The sequence below is a fragment of the Cucurbita maxima genome, unplaced genomic scaffold (assembly GCF_002738345.1).
Source record: "Cucurbita maxima cultivar Rimu unplaced genomic scaffold, Cmax_1.0 Cma_Scf00017, whole genome shotgun sequence".
In the NCBI taxonomy this organism is placed as follows: domain Eukaryota; kingdom Viridiplantae; phylum Streptophyta; class Magnoliopsida; order Cucurbitales; family Cucurbitaceae; genus Cucurbita; species Cucurbita maxima.
The window spans coordinates 1,455,729-1,474,985 of record NW_019272033.1 but is presented as its reverse complement, the minus strand read 5'-3'; the positions used below and the strand labels follow the sequence as shown (position 1 = coordinate 1,474,985).

The 19,257-nt window shown below is 36.0% G+C and overlaps 3 protein-coding genes across 3 annotated transcripts; 2 read left to right on the top strand and 1 right to left on the bottom strand.

Annotated features, from left to right (window-relative positions):
• The first annotated feature begins 295 nt into the window (after positions 1-295).
• Positions 296-1,639, top strand: LOC111492351 (acetylglutamate kinase, chloroplastic-like). The gene has a single exon (XM_023141664.1). It carries the CDS (start codon positions 405-407, stop codon positions 1,449-1,451), a length of 1,047 nt encoding a protein of 348 aa, XP_022997432.1. The 5' UTR covers positions 296-404; the 3' UTR covers positions 1,452-1,639.
• A 6,111-nt stretch (positions 1,640-7,750) lies between these two features.
• On the top strand, positions 7,751-13,412 carry LOC111492358 (syntaxin-32-like). Its single transcript, XM_023141671.1, has 6 exons — positions 7,751-8,119; positions 8,577-8,833; positions 9,450-9,700; positions 9,810-9,985; positions 12,421-12,618; positions 12,936-13,412. Exons 2-6 carry the CDS (start codon positions 8,599-8,601, stop codon positions 13,093-13,095), a joined length of 1,020 nt encoding a protein of 339 aa, XP_022997439.1. The 5' UTR covers positions 7,751-8,119; positions 8,577-8,598; the 3' UTR covers positions 13,096-13,412.
• A 1,095-nt stretch (positions 13,413-14,507) lies between these two features.
• Positions 14,508-17,781, bottom strand: LOC111492364 (psbP domain-containing protein 5, chloroplastic). The gene is made up of 11 exons (XM_023141683.1): positions 17,615-17,781; positions 17,361-17,527; positions 17,123-17,231; positions 16,178-16,227; positions 16,019-16,086; positions 15,841-15,939; positions 15,704-15,763; positions 15,557-15,616; positions 15,409-15,463; positions 14,911-14,960; positions 14,508-14,819 (listed from the first exon to the last, which is right to left on the bottom strand). Exons 1-11 carry the CDS (start codon positions 17,686-17,688, stop codon positions 14,721-14,723), a joined length of 891 nt encoding a protein of 296 aa, XP_022997451.1. The 5' UTR covers positions 17,689-17,781; the 3' UTR covers positions 14,508-14,720.
• Positions 17,782-19,257: the final 1,476 nt, after the last annotated feature.

The following is a 19,257-nucleotide window of genomic DNA, read 5'->3' as shown; positions in this document are numbered from 1 at the left end:
CATTCATAAAAAAATATAAAGATATTAATATAACTTTACGCTAGTTTATCCAAAACTAACTTAAAAAAAAAAGGAGTAAATATTACTTTTAACTTTTAAAATTCTTTTTAAAAACTTCAAAAATTATAAAATTTAGGGTATTTTTATTAATTTTACATAGTTGTATAGATGAAATCACCAAATAATTGTGCTCTAATTTCATATTTTATTGTTGTAATTTTTGGAAACACCAAATTGTCTCAATCAAATTAATTCAACTCAGATAAAATAAATTATTATAAACTTTCTATGTTTTATCACTGGGTTGCTATCGCCCTTTAAAGCCCTAATTATCCTTTCGCAATTCTCTGCATCACGTTGCCGCCTCCTTCCGCCGTTCATTCTTCCTTGCCGGTCTGATCAAAATGTCGACGGTCGAAAGCTTGCTCAATCCATCCGCCTCCAAGCTTTTTTCCTTCAAATCCTTGTTCAATCCTTCCATTTCCAGTTCCTCGATTTTCTCGCCCGCTCCGCGATTGCGCAGATTAAGTTCTTCGTCGTCGCTGTCGATTAGGTGCTCGGCAACTCAGCAAATGGAGGCTGTGGTTGATTCTGTAAGTCCAGGGCAATTCCGAGTTGATGTTCTCTCGGAATCACTGCCATTCATCCAGAAATTTCGAGGTAAAACGATTGTTGTGAAGTACGGAGGGGCCGCCATGAAATCGCGGTCGCTCCAGGCTTCGGTTGTTAACGATCTTGTTCTTCTGTCCTGCGTCGGCCTTCGTCCGATCTTGGTCCATGGCGGCGGGCCGGAAATCAACAACTGGCTCAAACGGCTCAACATTGAGGTCGTTTTCCGCGACGGTCTGCGGGTGACCGACGCCGAAACAATGAAAATAGTGTCGATGGTGTTGGTCGGCGACGTGAATAAGAATCTGGTTTCGTTGATCAATAAGGCCGGAGCATCGGCTGCAGGGCTCTGCGGTGTGGATGGGCGGCTACTTACGGCTCGTCCAGCCCCTAACGCGGCACAGTTAGGATTTGTAGGCGAGGTCGCACGTGTGGATCCTACGGTTCTACAGGCACTTCTGGACAAAGGCCACATTCCGGTGGTTTCTTCGGTGGCTGCCGATGAGTCGGGGCAGATGTACAATATCAACGCGGATACAGTTGCCGGAGAATTAGCGGCGGCGCTGGGGGCGGAGAAGCTGATCTTACTGACGGATGTGGCGGGGATTCTTGAAGACCGTGACGATCCGAAAAGTTTAGTGAAGCAGATAGACATCAAAGGGGTGAAGAAGATGATGGACGAGGGAAGAATCGGCGGAGGGATGATTCCAAAGGTGAGTTGTTGTGTCCGATCGTTGGCTCAAGGGGTGAGGACGGCGAGTATCATTGACGGGAGGCTGGAGCATTCGTTGCTGCTAGAGATCATGACTGACAATGGAGCCGGAACCATGATTATAGGCTAAGGTCAGAATTTTGAAGCTTTGAACTCCTTGAATTTTCTAGGAAATGTATACAGTTAATCAATGGTGATGATATTGTCTGATCTGGGAAACATATTTGGATGAATTTGTATGAGTAATTGCGATTGAATTCGCCTGAAAGTGTTGATTATTAATGTTATGAATAAATTTTCGTTCTTCTCGTACAAGAACAACATGGATTCTTAGAATTTTAAGAAGTTCAATTCGAGACCTATCATACATGAACTTATTAGTCATTTTCACAGTTAGACCACCTAATAAATATTTTTTAAATTTTAGTTTTTTTTTTTTTTAATCCAAAATCGAAACTTGATGAACTCTACTTTAAAACATTTTAATGCTAACAAATTTTTGTTGCTCTTCACTGGGAAATGGTTTAATTAATTGATGGAGTTATTGATATGAGCTTAGAAAGCATGAATTTAAGAAAATCATGCCACCCAATAAACTAACTTAACTTATTTTGAGTTTGAATTAGTTATTGAATATATGATATTCCTAATCGGTTAGGAAATATATCTTAGATATTTGGGTATTTAAAGGTTGTGAATATGAATGAAGATTGAACCTTAAGTAATAATATATGAAGATTGAACCTTAAGTAATAATATATGAAGATTGAACCTTAAGTAATAATATTTTCATATCTATTCACACTTTTGAGTGGTAGATATTGTGTCCGCTACCATTTAAGTTTGATAGTTTCTCAAATTTGGCAATACCCTTTTCTCATGTTTGGCATCTACCATTTAAGTTTGATAGTTTCTCAAATTTGGCAATACCCTTTTCTCATGTTTGGCATCTACCATTTAAGTTTGATAGTTTCTCAAATTTGGCAATACCCTTCTCGGAATTCAATCCGATCATATTTTCACAGTTCATAGTTTGAATTAAAGATTTGATTTTTTTGGAACAACACGAGTTAAAATAGTTTATAATTTGAATTAAAGGTTTGATTAAAGAACGCATGTCACTTGCAGTCATGCTTATCTAAGACGTATTGCCTATAGCGGTGGGTGCATGTCGGATGTCTCAGATCATGCTTGTCGAAGACGTGTTTATCCAGGGCCGCATGCACGTATCAAATCCTTCTACGACCTTTCAATATTAAATTGTGTCTATACCTTGTTAGGGCTAAAATGTCTCAAAATGTTAGAGAGGAGATGTGACTATTGTCGATCTTTCCTACCCAAGTTTATTATCATAGACGTTGTTGCTTATTCGTTTTTTATTTTTAACGTATTTCTTCATTTAAACATTTCTCTCAAATGTAACTAGAGACTCGAGCATACGTTAACATTTTGTGCAAAGTACGAATTTCATATGGTTGACTTATTTTCTAGACTAAAATAAGTGTCGTTCAATCATTATTCTGCTGCTGCAAAAGTGCGATTGTGACACCACACAACACAAGTGTCGCTCAATCATTATTCTGCTGCTGCAAGGGTGCGATTGTGACACCACACAACATATCTATGGGCGATGACATAATTAGGAATAAAATATTGGCTCAATTAGTACAACGTGACAAAAAGAAAAAAACACAAAGAAAAAGAGAAAAAGTGTATGGAGGACCAAAACAGAACTTTCCTTCCAACTAAGGCTCCGAAAATAGGCAACTTGTCGTAGGGAAACTAACATTTGCAAACAAGCTCAGACCGCCGCCGGAAACAGAATATATTGAAGCGGCCGCCACCGCCACCGCCACCGCCGCCGCCTTATTGACCGTGCATTCTCATACTTCCGATGCATAAGACGACGGTTAAAATAAAAGTTGAGAGTTAAAATTTATTATCTTATTTCATATGATTGTAAATTTTATAAAAAGTTTAAATTTTGGGACTATTAAATACAAAATTGAAAACTCAAAACAATTTATTATTAGATAGTTTTTAAAGTTTAACTAATAAGATAAAACTAAACTAGAAAAAAAAAATACTAATTTTTAAAATTTAAGTTTTAATTCATAATAATTATATCAATGAAAAAGGTATACATTATTTTTTTCTTTCTAAAATGACCTAATGCCAATGAATATTTAAGTAAATTATAAATTTAGTCATTATACTTCAATATATATATTTATTTAACAAATAATATTTTTTTAATTTTCAATTTTCAAATTAGTGTGGATTGGAAAATGACAAATCAAGCATAAATTTTTTATTTTGTATCTATTAAATTTTAGATATATTAACATTTTTTTAAAAATAACTAATTTATTATATCTAAAATAAATTTTATGACTAATAAAATAATATGGAATTTTTTAAAGTTCATAAATATTTTTTAAGGGTATTTTTGAAAAATAATATTCTTTAAAGTTTACATTCTTTACATATTAGGTGGGGTTTGACTATGACGTTCTATAGACGGCGTTAAAGCTTCGTTTATATATGCGGCCGTTTAGTGCTTTGAAAGGACGGATCTCAGGATTCTCATTAACTCCGGTTACTAACTTTTTTTTTTCTTCTATTTTTATTTATTTATTTGTTATTATTATTATTCTTATTTTATCACTCCAATCACCAAACTTTTGAGATAGTATATGTGGGGTGGATAAGAGGCATACAAATAATAGGAAAATAGAGAGAAAATAATAGTAATAAATAAGATGTCTATTTGAATTTAATCTTATAATAATTATTATAAAGTTAATTGTTCTACAAGAGTTTTAAAAAAATAGCGTTATCGGTACTTATTTGTAACAGGTTAGAGCATACAATATCTACTAGCGGTGAGTTTGAACCATTACAAATGGTATCAAAGTTAGTCATCAGATGATGTGAAGCAGTGGTCGAAGGTTAGACCCTCTTCATAATAAATCAATTTTAAAACTGTAAAACTGAAGAAGATACGAATGAAAACTAGCAATATTTGTTATCGGTGGAATTTGACTATTACAAATGATATTATAGCCAATAAAGCGTGTGTGGACGCTGTGAATTAAAGATGAATGGTCTTCCTTCTTCTTTCGGTGAAAAAATGGGGAGCTGGGAATTGAATTGAAAATTGAATGAACTGCAATTAGGAAAATACGTACAAAATAATTCTCTGCCGATGGTTCTTAGGGTTTCCCCCCTTTTTGATTCTCTAATAGTTGCGGAATGCCCTCGAGAAATCGATGGCTTCGCTGCGAACTTTTGTTCTGATTCCGGATTTTTCCATTTCAATCGATTGAAACTACTTTCATTTTCGAGATTTTTCCTGCAAAATTGATCGAGGGGAATGTTACTGCATTTGAGTATTAGGGTTTGATTGTTCAAGGGTCTTCACGAGACTATTTCTTATGCGATTGCTTATGATTTTTGGTTAAATGCTTCAATCTGCTCAGTTTCTGCTACTTCTGAATTGATCGTGTGGACTGAGTTCTGTTCTTGGGGTTTCTTATCAATTAGCAGATGTTCATGATGTTTTTTTTTTTTACATTGCACAATGCTGCTCGGTTTCTGCTGATTCTGATGGATTTCTGAAACTATATTGTATTTCTGAATGAACCAAATAACGTTGTTGCAGAAAAGAAACTATGGTTTTGCAGGGGTTGGATTTTCAGAGTTGCGATTTGAAAAGCTGTGGAACATGTGGTTTAATTCGATGCAAAGCGAAGAACTTTACTGGGGCTTGATATGCTGTGAATCCTCTTGTAAGAGAGGGATGCCTTCGGGAACGCGGACATAGGAGGTGCATGGCTGTAGCCAGCTTGTGCCGTAAGGTGTTGGGTTAAATCCCGCAAATGTGGAGGAAGAGAACAAGGTTAGTTCAGAATGATCCATACAGATTGAATCAACTGAATGCCCCTTGTTCTGGTTCTATCTCTAGTTTCAAAAGATGTCACCTGTTTACTAGGTTGTCTCCTAAAGGGTTAGATTCTGATTCATCTAGAAGTCCAACTTCTCAGGATTTTTGGTAGTTTCTAGTTTAGGTAACCCTCTTAGAGCTCCCAGATCATTATCCAATGAGGGGCATAGATGGAGCTGGGATTCTAGTAAAGTAGGGCTGAGCTTGATAGATTCTTTAAATGACAATGATAGTAGTAAATTATTTGGGAAGAATCTCGATCATCCGGTAGTAAAACTGTTCTATTCGGGCTTCGAAGCGTGACCGAGAAGTCGAATTGTTCATCACGGGAAAATCATTACCAGGGACCTAAATCCTTGCCTAAAGCTTCCATTGAACTGGGAAACTCTGATAATTTTTGAAATTGGAGTAACCCCGTTACAATGCAAGTCTTTTGGGAACTACTCTGGTTCTTTTGAATCCTACAGGTCGTTTGCTCCTCGAGCTGGTTTAACTGGTCACAGCCTCGGTAGTTGTACTACTACCGAGAGCGTTGCTGCTCGTCGGTCAGCCAAAGGAGCTCGAGTGTCAGAAAAATGTCCCCTCATGAAACCTTGTTCAATTTTTTTAGGCATATCAGGTGACAGCATATCTAAGAGGTCTCTCTCAGCTAGTGAGATTGAGCTGTCTGAGGATTATACGTGTGTAATCTCACATCGTTCAAACCCGAAACCCGAAAACTAATATTTATGGTGACTGCATTTTAGATTTGAACTCAAATTATTCGAGCTCGTCTTCGGAGAACGAAATGAAGGAGCTGGATATCTTCACTTCATATTCCTTAAGTGGTTTCTTAAGCTTCTGCTATTCCTGGCACAAGAAACTGGAAGAGGGAAAAGACATCTACATTTATAGGTTTGTCACGATAAAACGTCTCGCATGCCTTTTACAGTTTCAAACCATTATGATTTAACTTGTAAACTGTTGCATGGGAGAGAAAGCCTTCTGTAGTAGTCTAACGTGTTGTTCCCACGAGATATCGATAGATGAAGAACTCGAGAAATTCATTGACAAAACCTCCTAGCGTTCTCCCAAGACAATGCTGACCATGATGAGGACCTTTTTGAAACCAGCATTGGTGGCTTTGCATAAAACTCGCCTCAATGGCTGGCCACCATGCCCGTGGTTGACGAACCTGTTGGAGGCAATCGACACACACCCTTTTGGTCATCTGTTTGTAAAGAGATGTTTTTATGTCCATTGGTGGCAGCCATGGATGATCATTTTTGTAAAGTGATGGTGTCTGCTTGCTTTGCTTCACCTCTCATGGTCTTTAGTGGATGATAATCTTTGGTCCTTCGGGCTCCGCCCCCATACACGGTCTTACGACTTTGCGGATGCTTGTATTTTTGGTAAACAGTCGTTCGGGCCTGGTCATTGCAACCTGCTTTGTGAGGAGGCACCCCTTCTCCTAAAGTTACGGGGCTATTTTGCCGAGTTCCTTAGAGAGAGTTGTCTCGCGCCCCTAGGTATTCTCTACCTACCCACTTGTGTCGGTTTTGGGAATAGGTGCCCTTTTGTTGAAGGTCGTTCGAGCTTTTCCTAGGGGTTCTATCATAAACTTAACTGACCTGTGAACGAACGAGCTTTTCCTAGGATTTCTATCATAAACTTAACCGACCTGTGAGCCCACTGGGATATAAGACTTAAACATCTAACATTGTAGTCGATGATGTATATCTAATCTAGTTAAATTATGCTTAGGTTCACATCAAAGTTTAAATTTTGCTATGAATTTTTTTTAATGTAAGATACGGTAAATAAATTATGAAATTTTTAAAAATTAAAATTTTAAATAGCGAGCTTCTCACCTAAAATGTCTCGATATAATGTCTCTTCCAAGCTTTAAACTTTGGTCATATTTCTAATTAAATATGAAGTATATGATCACTTAATTCAAAATATCATATAATAATTACTACCTTCAACTTTGGTCGTATTTCTTATTAAATATGTATTTCTAATTAAATATGAATTATATGATCACTTAATTCAAAATATCAAGTTGTATTTTTTTTAAAAAAATTAAAAAAATTTCATTTTTAGGATTGGGTTTGAATAAATATTAAAAATAATTACTACATATCTTAATAGTTTTAGGAAATTTAATTTATTTAAACACTAGCTTTTGGGTTTATTGGAATTTTCGAGTCATTTAATTTTCATATATATATATATATATATATATATATATATATATATATATATATATATATATATATATATATATATATATATTTGTAATTAATTAAGTCTAAACTCCCATAATTAAACGTGTAATTAATTCCCTAATTTAAACTATAATAACAAAATAAAAACAATTGGTTTTTTTGGTTTATTATTTTTGTAACTCATCGGCTAAACACACACAATATTATTATTATTATTATTATTATTTAAAAAATATTCTTTTTTTAGAATTTTTACTCGTTCTGGAAAACCAGTATGTTGAGATGAGCAGCCGGTAATTTCCTCCAATTTTCTTTTTCAGCGCCTCGTCTCAGCTTACTTAACTCTCTCCGTTACCGCCATCTTTGTTTTTCTTTTGTTCCCCCCAATTTGATGCTCTTTCGGCTTCAATTTCAATCTGTCATTGAACTCGATCCATTTCTCCCTCTTTTTGATCTGCAATTCGTTTCTTATTCGTTCGATTAAGCGCGTCGCCGGGATATTGAACTCTCTTTCTGGCTGATTGGGTGGAATGGTGATTTCGATCCAGATCTAGGGTTTTGCTTCCAATTCTTTCTGGCTTTTTTTGTTTCGCTTGATTTTCTCCTTGAGGATTGAGGGACTCGGATCTCGCGGCTGTTGAGGTAATTTAATTGTTCGTCCCACTGGTTTTTTCGTCGTGTCTTTGCAAATTTAGGTGTAAGGATGAAATATTTCGTTTAGATACGTGTAGTTGACGGCGTCCTTGCATCTCTTGGCGTAAATTGTAGTTTGAATACTTGGATTACTTTGCACCGACATTCTTCTAGACTGATTGGAATAAGGAAATTTCGCTTTGATTGAATCTAAGTTTCTTCGAATTGTTTTCTTTATTTCTATAGGAATGCGAATTCTATACGTCTACTGAAAGCTACGATCTGATTTTTTCCAAGTAATATTGACTAACATTGTGAAAATCAAGAAAAGATTATGGTAACGGAAAATATCTTGGAGTAGATGAGTTTTATTTTCTTAGTTCCGTAGGAGCTTAAGCTGACAATGGTCTCGATGTTCGACAATTAAAGTTCATTCATGCGAATGCTTTTCCTGATGTTGTTGTAGAGCTAGAGATTACGCGCTGAAGATGGCTGTCAAAACAGCACAATCATTTAGAGATCGGACGCTGGAATTCCAGAACATAACAGAGAGGCTAAAGAAGTCTTTCTCATCGAGCACGGGAACAACTGGACCTAGTGCTGGTTCAAAGTCAGAAGAGCAGCGCTCTGCTGTTGCTCTTCAGTCTGAATTCAATAAGAGGGCTTCCAAGGTTGGATTAGGGATACACCAGACGTCTCAGAAACTCTCAAAGTTGGCAAAATGTAAGTAGTTGAATTGGAAGTAATCTATGGTGCATCTGCGCAGTCTTGTATCCTGTAGTTCAGACCAGACGCCATTTTCAATAAATTTTATCATCTAAGCCTGTCATATTAATCATTAGTTAAATTGCTAAGTTTTAAAGTTTGAGCAATTCCTTGTTAAATTCCATTAATTTCAGGACCATAATCAGAAAAAGATTGGTAAGTTTCATAATGCATTATGCCATGGTAGATGTTTGGTAACGTATTGGGTAGTTCTAACAATCTAAGTAGGTACTGAACATTTTCCTTGAGATTCCGTTTATTTATCGAAAGTATATTTTAAACTCTGAAAAAACTGCTGCTGTGGTTCATTCCTTTTGTAAATTGTAACTTCTTGACACCTTAAAATTTTAGGCAGTTGATTTTATGTAGTTTGCAAAATGCAAGGGTGACTAGGGAAGAAACATTTATCTGTTTCACGTGGGTTGGTTTTGTTTTTAGTTACATTATTGAGCTTAATGGAGAATGCCTAATGTTGCATATGAAAATAAATTTTCTTAAAGGTATTGCATGAAGCATGACAGTGAAAGTTTCTAATTTTCTGATTGAGTTTTGACGTTCACATCATGATTTCCAGTGGCAAAGAGGACTTCAGTTTTTGATGACCCAACAATGGAAATTCAGGAGCTAACTGCTCTTATTAAGCAGGACATTACAACCTTGAACTCTGCCGTTGTAGATCTTCAGCTTCTCTGCAACTCTAGAAATGAAAATGGAAACATATCCAGTGATACTACTAGTCATTCAACCACTGTGGTAGATGATCTTAAGAATCGACTGATGAGCACCACAAAAGAGTTTAAAGAAGTTCTAACCATGCGAACTGAAGTAAGCTCGTGCACTGCATTTTTTTTCCTCGATTGGCTTTTATCTATCTCAGTGACAGACTTTTCCAGATTTTTTTTTAATACTTACGTTATTTGTTGGTTTAATGAAGAATTTGAAGGTTCATGAGAATAGAAGACAACTATTTTCTTCTACTGCTTCAAAGGAATCTACCAATCCTTTTGTGCGCCAGCGTCCATTAGCTTCCAGGTCAGCTGCTGGTGCCTCAAGTGCGCCCCCTCCTCCATGGGCCAAGGCGTCCACATCTTTTTCTAAAACATCTCCCGGGTGAGAATTTTTTAATTGTTTCAGTTGATATATTCACACCCTTCTATTTATGCAAAGCATCTTCTTAGTTGTTTTAGATGATAGTGGGATATGTTCAAAATATAATTTTGGGTTTATGGTGCTTGCAAATGTGCTTTCCCCAACTTGCAGTCATAAAAATGATAAAAAAAATACATCTCCTCTGAATTGCCTCATGAACTTTATAATATGTCCCAAATTACTCAAGTGTAGGAAACTGTGTGAGAACGGGGGAGCCGTGTGAGAGGATAATCATGTATTTGTGTGGGGCCCATAGGTTTTATTAGTTATGTGAGAGGCTTCGGGGGTGGAGGTTTACTGGGGAGAGTTGTTTTGTGGTGAGGGTATCTTTTTGGGTTTGGTTTTCTGGAACTTGTCTTTTGAGTAAGAGAGGTGGGGAGCTCTCAAAACTTTTCTTGGCTGCAGTGTATTGATGAATAAAATTGTTGGCTTAGGGCTATCACTTTACTGTTTGACTCTCGTCCACTCTCTCCCTCTTTCTCACACACAAACACACGAGAAAATTTCCAACACACTTCTCCTCCTTCACAAGCAATTCCAAGCAAAATTTCCTCTTTAATTAATATCTACGATCTTCAAATTCATAGTATCCCTCCAGCGTCCCCAATTTGATTTTTAAAATTTATTTGAGTTAATTATTGTGAGTTTCAACTATGAATGTTATATCATGGAATACTTGAGGATTTGGGGATGATACTAAACAAACAACTTCGAAGAAATTTATCCAGCTTTTCTACCTAGATTTGGTATTAATTCAAGAGATCAAGATTGGAATTTTTAACCAAAAATTGATCAAATTCTTTGCTTGATAGCATTCTTGTTTCAAAAGAATGAGATCAGTTGTTGGACAATTCAAGGGTATCAAGACAAGTTTGTATTTTTTCTGACTATTCTCCTTTACTTTTGGAAGCTGGAAGTTTTGTTTGAGGGTCTTCCCCTTTTAGATTTCATAACAGTTGGATGTAAATGTTAGATTTTGAGTTGACTTCAGCAGTTATCCTTTGTGATTCAATGAAAATTCTATCCTGGAACACGGGGGTTGGGGGATTATTTGAAAATACTCAGTTTGAAGAAGTTTCTGCAGCACCGTTGTCCTGACTTGGTTCTTCTACAAGAATCAAATGTTGGTATATTTTATTCAAAGATCATTAAATTCATGTGGAGTTACAAAGTAGCACTTTACGTTCCAGTGTTTAATGCTTAGGTTGGAGAAAAGGTGGTTGATGTAACGTTCATTTTGGCTTTTTCCAAAAGAGTTTTGCATGCTCCGATTTTTATATTTTGGTTGGTTAGGGGCTGGAGTCATATTTTGGTTGGTTAGGAGTTGATACAACTTAATGAAGAGCTTTTAAAAGACGCTTCACTGGAGGAGCTAGTGGCCGATAAGCTTTATTATTCCCAGTGTTGAGCTCTATTTGATTGTAATTGCCTCTAGGTTCTTGATTTTTCTTTTTCTTTATCTATTTACACTCCCTTTGGGAGTCTATATTACTTGAACATTTCATTTTCATTATGCCAATAGAAGTTTTTTGTTCCAAAAAAAAAGATCTTTGGAGTAAGTGCTTGACTTCGCTCTTTTCTTGGCTCCCTATTGGTGTAAAAATGTTTTACATTTTAGTAATTATTCTAAACTCTCTTATATCCAGCTGGAGAAGTTTTTTACAATCTCTTTTGGATGGGTTCCCCCTTTTGTACATTTCATTTAATCCATGAAATTGTTTCCTATCAAAGGAAAGGAAAAAAAAAAAAAAAAAAAACGCTTGAACTCTAAATTTCGAGAAGAGGCAAATGAAGCACACCAAACCCAATGTTTACCTGGTGGTTCCTTGAACAATTTGCTATTCCTTTCTACCCAGTAACCTTATCTCCTGAACAATCGCCCTGCTGCTTTCTTACCATATTTGTTTGAGCATGGCCCTAGTCACCATAAGCAACTAAATTATAGCTTAAAATTTTAAAGGATAAACTCAACCATTTGATGTATGAAGTCTCTTAAATTACCAGGACAACGACATTGAATCCCAGTTTGCATTTATTATTGTTTTTGGTGAAAATTGCTGTACTTGTAAAATGACCATTTTAGAAATGCTCATCTATCTCATTCACTCTCTTTGGATCAGTATTTGACTTAGAAATTATTATTGTCAACCCAAGGATTTTAAATTCATCGTTAGTGCCAATTGGAGGAATATTCGTTAGGTCTTTACTTGGATTGATGTCTTCTCTGCTGCTGCTGCTAATGGAAGTTCACATGTAGCTCTTATATATATATAGAAGATCATAACTTCATTGTTGTGCTATATTTCTTTTGTCGTGCTGTTTCTACTTTCCTGCCGAAGTTAATTTAACGATTATTATGTGGTGTAATGAAAATTATGTTGCTTGTAAATTTACAGGAAGCAGGTGGATGGGGAGAGTCAACCATTGTTACAGCAGCAGCAACAGCAACAGCAGCAGATGGTTCCATTACAAGACACTTACATGCAGAGCCGAGCTGAAGCTCTTCAAAATGTAGAATCCACCATTCATGAATTGAGCAATATCTTCAACCAGCTGGCCACTCTGGTTTCTGAACAAGGAGAGATTGCTATCAGGTTCTACCCTCTTGCACCTACTTCAGAATCTCTGATTACATAATTACTTGTGTTGCAAACAAAGCATGAAGTATATGGTCTCAGTATCCATTACATTCAAGTAGATTTTGAACCTTAAAGAGCTTGATGTGCTACACAAGAACAATTAATTTGAACATCACACCAATTGTATGTCTACAAAATATCTGGTTAAAATACGTGATATATATTTTCACTGTTGGAACATACAGTAGCCTATATAAATACATTTTCCGTATGGCATAAGTCTCATCCAACTAGCTTACAGTTCAAAAGTTAATTTGGGTCGGTTTATGCAGGATCGATGAGAACATGGACGATACTCTGTCAAATGTGGAGGGGGCACAGGGTGCATTGCTCAAGTATCTAAACAGTATATCATCAAATAGGTGGCTGATGATCAAAATTTTCTTTGTACTAATATTCTTCCTCATGGTTTTCCTATTTTTTGTGGCATAGTGGTTGAAGAGAGAGTTGTAATTGGAAAAATGAAGAGAAGAAAATTGGTTTTTTGCTGTCTATTAATATCCCTTCGTATTCTTTTTTCATATACCTCCTCCTCCTGTTAGTCAGTCGGTCAGTCACTCCCTCCCATGCATATTATTATACTTTTCAGACGGAAGATCTGGGATTCTTCTGGTCCAGTATAATATAATGTTGATAATGTTGTCAGTTTGTGAATTGTAAGAGGCGTTAATTACTTCTTGACAATTGCCAAAACATATGGCGAACCCTCTTTTTTCTCAGTAATTTATAACTATGGTTTCTGTCTCCATATATTGCATATGATCATCTTTAAATTTTCAGGTTCGTATTGAGAAGGAATGCGTTTATGCACGCATCGTTCAACAACTCGTCCTATATGTATCAAATTACTACAGATTGAAGAGCACCTATTATTGGTCTCGTTTTTTTTTTTTTTTTAACTTTTTGTAGGAGGATTTAACTATAGGACGAATGGTTTTATTATTCATTTAGTTCTTTATTTGAGGCAGAAGATTATGGCAGAGATAACGAAAAAGAATCCATATTGAGAAGTGGATGAGCAACAAAGCATGCAATAAAGGGATCACAATTGATAGGGAGATTTTCATCTCGTCCGTTCTTTCTAGTCTTTTCGTACCATAAAAATTTGCAATAGAGAATCTTTATTTAGGAAAGGTCTATTCGAATCATAGTATCTATTGTTATTTGATTTGATACATTCTATTAGCATTAGCATTTTCTTATCACTACGCTGTCTGTGAAGAAAGAAGCGATTTTATATCACCCTTCAATTCGAAATAGCAAAAGCAATGTCTCCAAATCCGGGTATTTGGAGAAGTCATTCATATTGGATTTTTTTCAATAGGCACACCCAACCAACTCTAACTATAAAAAGAATTTTGTTTTAACAAGTAATTTTAGCTCATGACTCATTTAGTTTTTTAAAAACTATGATTTTTTTTTTAAAAATAAAGACTTTTAGTAGACAATTCCCATGGGGCGTAGGCCTCCCAAGAGGCGTGCAAAGATTTCATCGGATCAGAAGGAGATTGGTCCTTGAGTGCAAAGATAGAAGGGAGCTTGACTACAAGACCCAGTCATTAACCAAGAACGAAAGTCGGGCTTAATGATCTAAAAGTGTTGAGTGAAAGGACCATCGCTCATCGGAAAGTCGGGCTTAATGATCTAAAAGTGTTGAGTGAAAGGAAAGTGTTGAGTGAAAGGACCATCGCTCATCGGAAAGTCGGGCTTAATGATCTAAAAGTGTTGAGTGAAAGGACCATCGCTCATCGGATAAAAGTTACAGCGGATCTTTTCATATTCTTTTCAAGTTCAATCAAGTTCAGGTTTCCTTTTCTTCTTCTGCTGTGTAATGGCCATGAGCATGATTTTCAAAGTTTTATGCTATTGAAGGTTTTTGGACTTGAAGTGGCAATGAAACACACAACATAGTATGATCATGGAGAGATCAACTTTGTCTAAAGCTGACCCTTCAAAATCTGTAGCTACGCCTAGATCTCGAAAATGAACTAGAACTCACTCGACAAGAGAATACGATACAAAAATGCTTGGAAATGCAGTGTGGATACAAAAAAATGTCACCAAAATCTCCATGGATCCTTGTATGGAGGAACGTAGTCTTCAGTGGGAGGAAGAAGTCGAAATGACTCGACCGTTTTCTGCAGAAAAGGTCCCATCTGCCCAAAAAAGAGACGTTTTATAGGTAATTAGGTACTAACTGATTTTACATCACAAACATCATTAAATTCCGGAAAAGGGAGAGTTTACAGAGTTCCATTGCGCGCCAAGAGTTGAAGCATTGATAGAATACAGAAAGCCTGCAATTGAAGCATTATTGGTACCCTCAGTTCAACGAAACAAAAAACCCCTACATATAGGTGAGAACAAGCAAGAACACCTACAAATTTTCCAGTCACTAAAGTTTGGATGAGCCTACACAAAATCACCACATTTCACACACTTTTCGTCTTTTCGAAATGTTTCGAACGTTTAGAAATACCTTTCCAGGTCTCGAATTCAAACTCCGAAAGTGAAAACTTAATAACTTGAAACTTTTATCATCGTTTAAAGTTGGCTTTCGAGTGGACGAAGCTTCCGAAAAGTGAGCTATAAGCATAATGCAACGAATATGCCTCTGATACCCCAGTTTTCAAGAAGGAAATTGTAATATGCTTTGCAGGTGACAAGATGGGGTTATGCTATAGCAAGTATTTTACCCATTCATAACTTGTTCGACAGAATGCAGACTAGAAATCAAGAACTTACCATCTCGTTCTGCGGTCGATGCAACATAATGCCTGTAAATGTTGGATTCTCCGACCTGCAGGATTCATTAGAGTCCTCAACAAATAATCAAATATTTGTAATGTTTTCTACTGAGGGGAACATGGCAATCAGAAAGACAGAGACATACGATTTTTGTTGGCGACTTTCGAACAAGGTACTCATAATACCAGTATGGCTCACCATCAATCTGAGAGTGCCAGAGGACTATTAGAAACGCTCTCGGCCAGGCGACATATATACTGAACCTAACAACAGGACTTCATAGTTTACTTACATTACTTGAATGAGTATCTAGGACTGAACTCTCGGCCAGGCGCTGACTCGAAGTGACCCGCTGCAAGACGAACAAGAACATGAATTCAAATGAAGCTTTGTCCAAATATTTGGGGGTAAAAAGCAAGAAACTATTACCAATGCAGATTTGTCGGATAAAACAGAGTCTGCAACATCTTTTGCTGTCCAAGTACTCTTGTCCTTTGATTTTATATACATGGAATTTGGAGGGCCTATCTGAAACAAAAAAGATGATAAAAACTATCAACCTAAAAAGAGAATGAAATAATTGATATCAAATTGAACAAGAAATTACCGTAACCGATATGATAAGGTTGTCGATGAAATCAACTCGCTCGGAGACAATCCTCAATCGTGCATCAGCTACGACGTGTGCAAACTCAATGAAGTTAATATGAAGAAAATCTAAATAATTCAAGTTGCTCAAAGAACAAACTATGTTTCTTAATCTTACGAGACAGTGGGGCAGCCGAAGAATAGCGTTCGGGTTTTCTTGATTCCACCCTTGAAAAGATAAGGAGTTATGTATCATACAATTTAAGGCCATGAAACAATGATGGAAAGAAGGAAAAAAAACTTAAAAGGAAATGTAAAAAAGAAGTTCAATAGAACAAGAAAAGTGAAACCTAAAAGCCAAAAACACTCAATAATAAAGAATATATAGAAATTGTTTCCCAACTAAATTCAGAGTTTTCATTGACTATCCAAAGGACTTCATATTGCTAGTGAACTTAAATCTCATCCTTCATAGATAATAGCACATTAAATGCTTTATCGCCCATCTCCGTAGGAGCTTTCGAAAGAAATAGCTTAGTAGCCATATTAGCCGTGCGTTCCATCAATCCACTGTTCATCAATAGACAAAGCTCTCTTTTTATCTTCTCGTGCCAAAGGATGAGTTCTTTTCCCTTTTCGCGAACCACGAGAGCGCCGGGAGCCTAGATGAGCAAAGCTCGTTTTCCTTTGCACTTTCAAATTTAGATTACATATAAATGTTCAGAAACAAAGGAGACTTGGGGTCAGTCTGGAATGACCTTCCAAACGTTTGAGAACACTTAGAAAGTCGTTCCAAACAAGTTCTTATTGTTGGTTAAGGCGTGCACATATAAGCCCCATTCCAAGTGGAAAATCTTAAAGAAACATGGTATGACTGCGTGCAAAATCTTAAAAATCATTGTCAAGAAAGAAAAACACCTACTCAATTGATGTTTTACCCATCAAAAAAACTTCTGCTGCAACTTTATTTTCCACGAAAGAGTACCAAAATTTTGGAAAGGAAATGAAATCTAAGGTATAGATTCTTGAAGGGTCAAGTAGAACGTTCAGAACAACAATCTGAAGTTTAAATTTAAGTTTATCAAAAGGAAACACAGTCAAAAGTTTCAACAGAAATCTCTACCATTTGAAGGAGAAATTAGTAGACGGCAATTCCAGTGGATAAATATAAGAATAAGCATTTACTTCGTCGACCATTGTAGCAGCCTTCAACTCTTCCTCCGCAAGAGAACCTGAAATCAAAGCGTTATCTCTTCATCCATCTCAAACCTCAAGCTATTCCATCACGAAATTAACCTATGGATCATTTTTCAACAGAGGAGAAGCAGAAAAATAAGCAAACCACAGCAAGAAAAACTGACCTAAGGATGGAAATGTCAGAACAAATGAAGAAGAAAGCCCAAATAGCAACAAATCCCTTCTGGAAAATACATTTCCTGAGGTGGATTTTGAGATTGAAGTCGAACAGAGATTGAATTTCTTGTACATTCCAATTATTTTCCGAGAGGGCAAGTCTCTGGGTCGATTTCTGGGAATTAGAGAACAATTTAGGAATCAGTTTCAGTGGATAAGAGGCAATTATTGGTTGTAAGATAGTAAAAAGAAAATGAAGAACCTGAAGAAGGACAGATTTGGAAGAGAAGCGTTGGTGGGAGTAGAAAAAGATAGAGAGGAATTGAGAAGCGCCATTGCTCCTTCAGCCTTCAGCGCTCACTCTCTGCGTCTCTTTCTTGCTTCCTCAGGCCACCCGTATGAGTTCAGTTTGCAGAATGGATTTCATCCAAACGTGGGGAAAATTGCTCTAAAATTAAAAATAATTAAAAATTTAAATTTTAAAAGTTTCTCTCTCCTCTTTATCTTATTTCTCTCTCTTTTCTGACCTCTTCTCTCTCCTCTTTCATTTCAGTTAAAAAGTTCTATCTTCATTTCTAATTAGTATTAAAAATTTAAATAAAATTTAGACGTTTTAAACACGTATAAACTAAATAAAAATTAAGCTCAAAGGGTAAAAAAGTAAATTAAACCAAATAAAAATTAAGCTCAAAGGGTAAAAAAGTAAATTATCCTTTTTCGGAGTAGGTCAATTTCTGACTCTATATTTAAAAATAGATCAATTTAATCCTTAAATCAACCATATTTATGTGATAATTTTTTTTTAATAAATAAAATAGTAATAATTTTTAAATAATAACAACAATATTTTAAATAGTCATTAGGAGGGTGGAGAGTACTTTTTAATATAGATAAATTATTTTTAATAATCACTATTATTTTTTTTATTTATTTAAAAATCTGTGATTGACAAGGAAAATTACTTTTTAGTCCTTTGATTATATGTATTTAGTTTCTAAAGTCTCAAATTTATCGTTCTAATCTATAAAGTTATAATAATAATAATAATTTAGAAGGTTGGAATATGTTAAACTAACTGAGTGTCCACGTAAATTGAATAGACAATTATGTTTAAATTAATAAATAGTAATTTATAATCACAATTTGATCCCTAATTGCAGGCTCAGAAGTCACAACCCACAACAATTTGCATCTCGTCAATTCATTGTCCACCGGCTGAGTCAAAGTATGTAAACCCTCAAGTGAAGGAACTCGATCAGTATTAGCTCCACAATATCGTTGGTTGAGGAGAAGGGGATAGAAAGTTCTTATTTACAAAGGTGTGGAAACTTTTCACTGTCTTTTTAAAAACCTTGAAAATAAGCTCAAAGAGAAAACCAAAAGAGGACAATATCTTCTAGCATTGAGCTTGAGCCATTACAAATGATATTAAAGCCGAACATCGAGCAATGTACCAGCAAAAAGGCTAAACCCCAAAGAGAGGTGGACACAAGGTAACGTGACAACAAAGACGCTAGGCTCTAGAGAGGGAGTGGCTTGTGAGATCCCACATCGATGGGAGAAGGAAACGAGTATCAGTGAGGACGTTGGGCCCTAAAAGGGAGGTGGATTGTGAGATACCACATCGATTGGAGAAGGGAATGAGTCCTAGCAAGGACGTTGGACCCTAAAGAGGGTTGATTGTGAGATCCTACAACAGTTGAGAGGAGAACAAAATATTCTTTATAAAAATGTGGAAACTTTTTCCTAACCAATGCTGGAAGCCCAAAAAAAATTTATAAGATAAATTAATCCTTTCATAGCCTATATGCTACACTACCATCCAAAATACCTAATTTTCAAGCATGTGTATTCAGTCCTGTTCTTTGGGCTTTATGCAAGTACCGAAGAATTTTCTAGCTTTGA

Coding starts and splice junctions, on each gene's coding strand:
- LOC111492364 (XM_023141683.1), bottom strand. CDS start 17,688: ATGGCGCTTCTCAATTCCTCTCTATCTTTTTCTACTCCCACCAACGCT. Junction 15,464..15,556: donor GAAAGTCGCCAACAAAAATC/GTATGTCTCTGT, acceptor TGAATCCTGCAG/GTCGGAGAATCCAACATTTA. Junction 14,820..14,910: donor TTGGCGCGCAATGGAACTCT/GTAAACTCTCCC, acceptor TTTTTTGGGCAG/ATGGGACCTTTTCTGCAGAA.
- LOC111492351 (XM_023141664.1), top strand. CDS start 405: ATGTCGACGGTCGAAAGCTTGCTCAATCCATCCGCCTCCAAGCTTTTT.
- LOC111492358 (XM_023141671.1), top strand. CDS start 8,599: ATGGCTGTCAAAACAGCACAATCATTTAGAGATCGGACGCTGGAATTC. Junction 8,834..9,449: donor ACTCTCAAAGTTGGCAAAAT/GTAAGTAGTTGA, acceptor CATGATTTCCAG/TGGCAAAGAGGACTTCAGTT. Junction 9,986..12,420: donor TTTTCTAAAACATCTCCCGG/GTGAGAATTTTT, acceptor GTAAATTTACAG/GAAGCAGGTGGATGGGGAGA.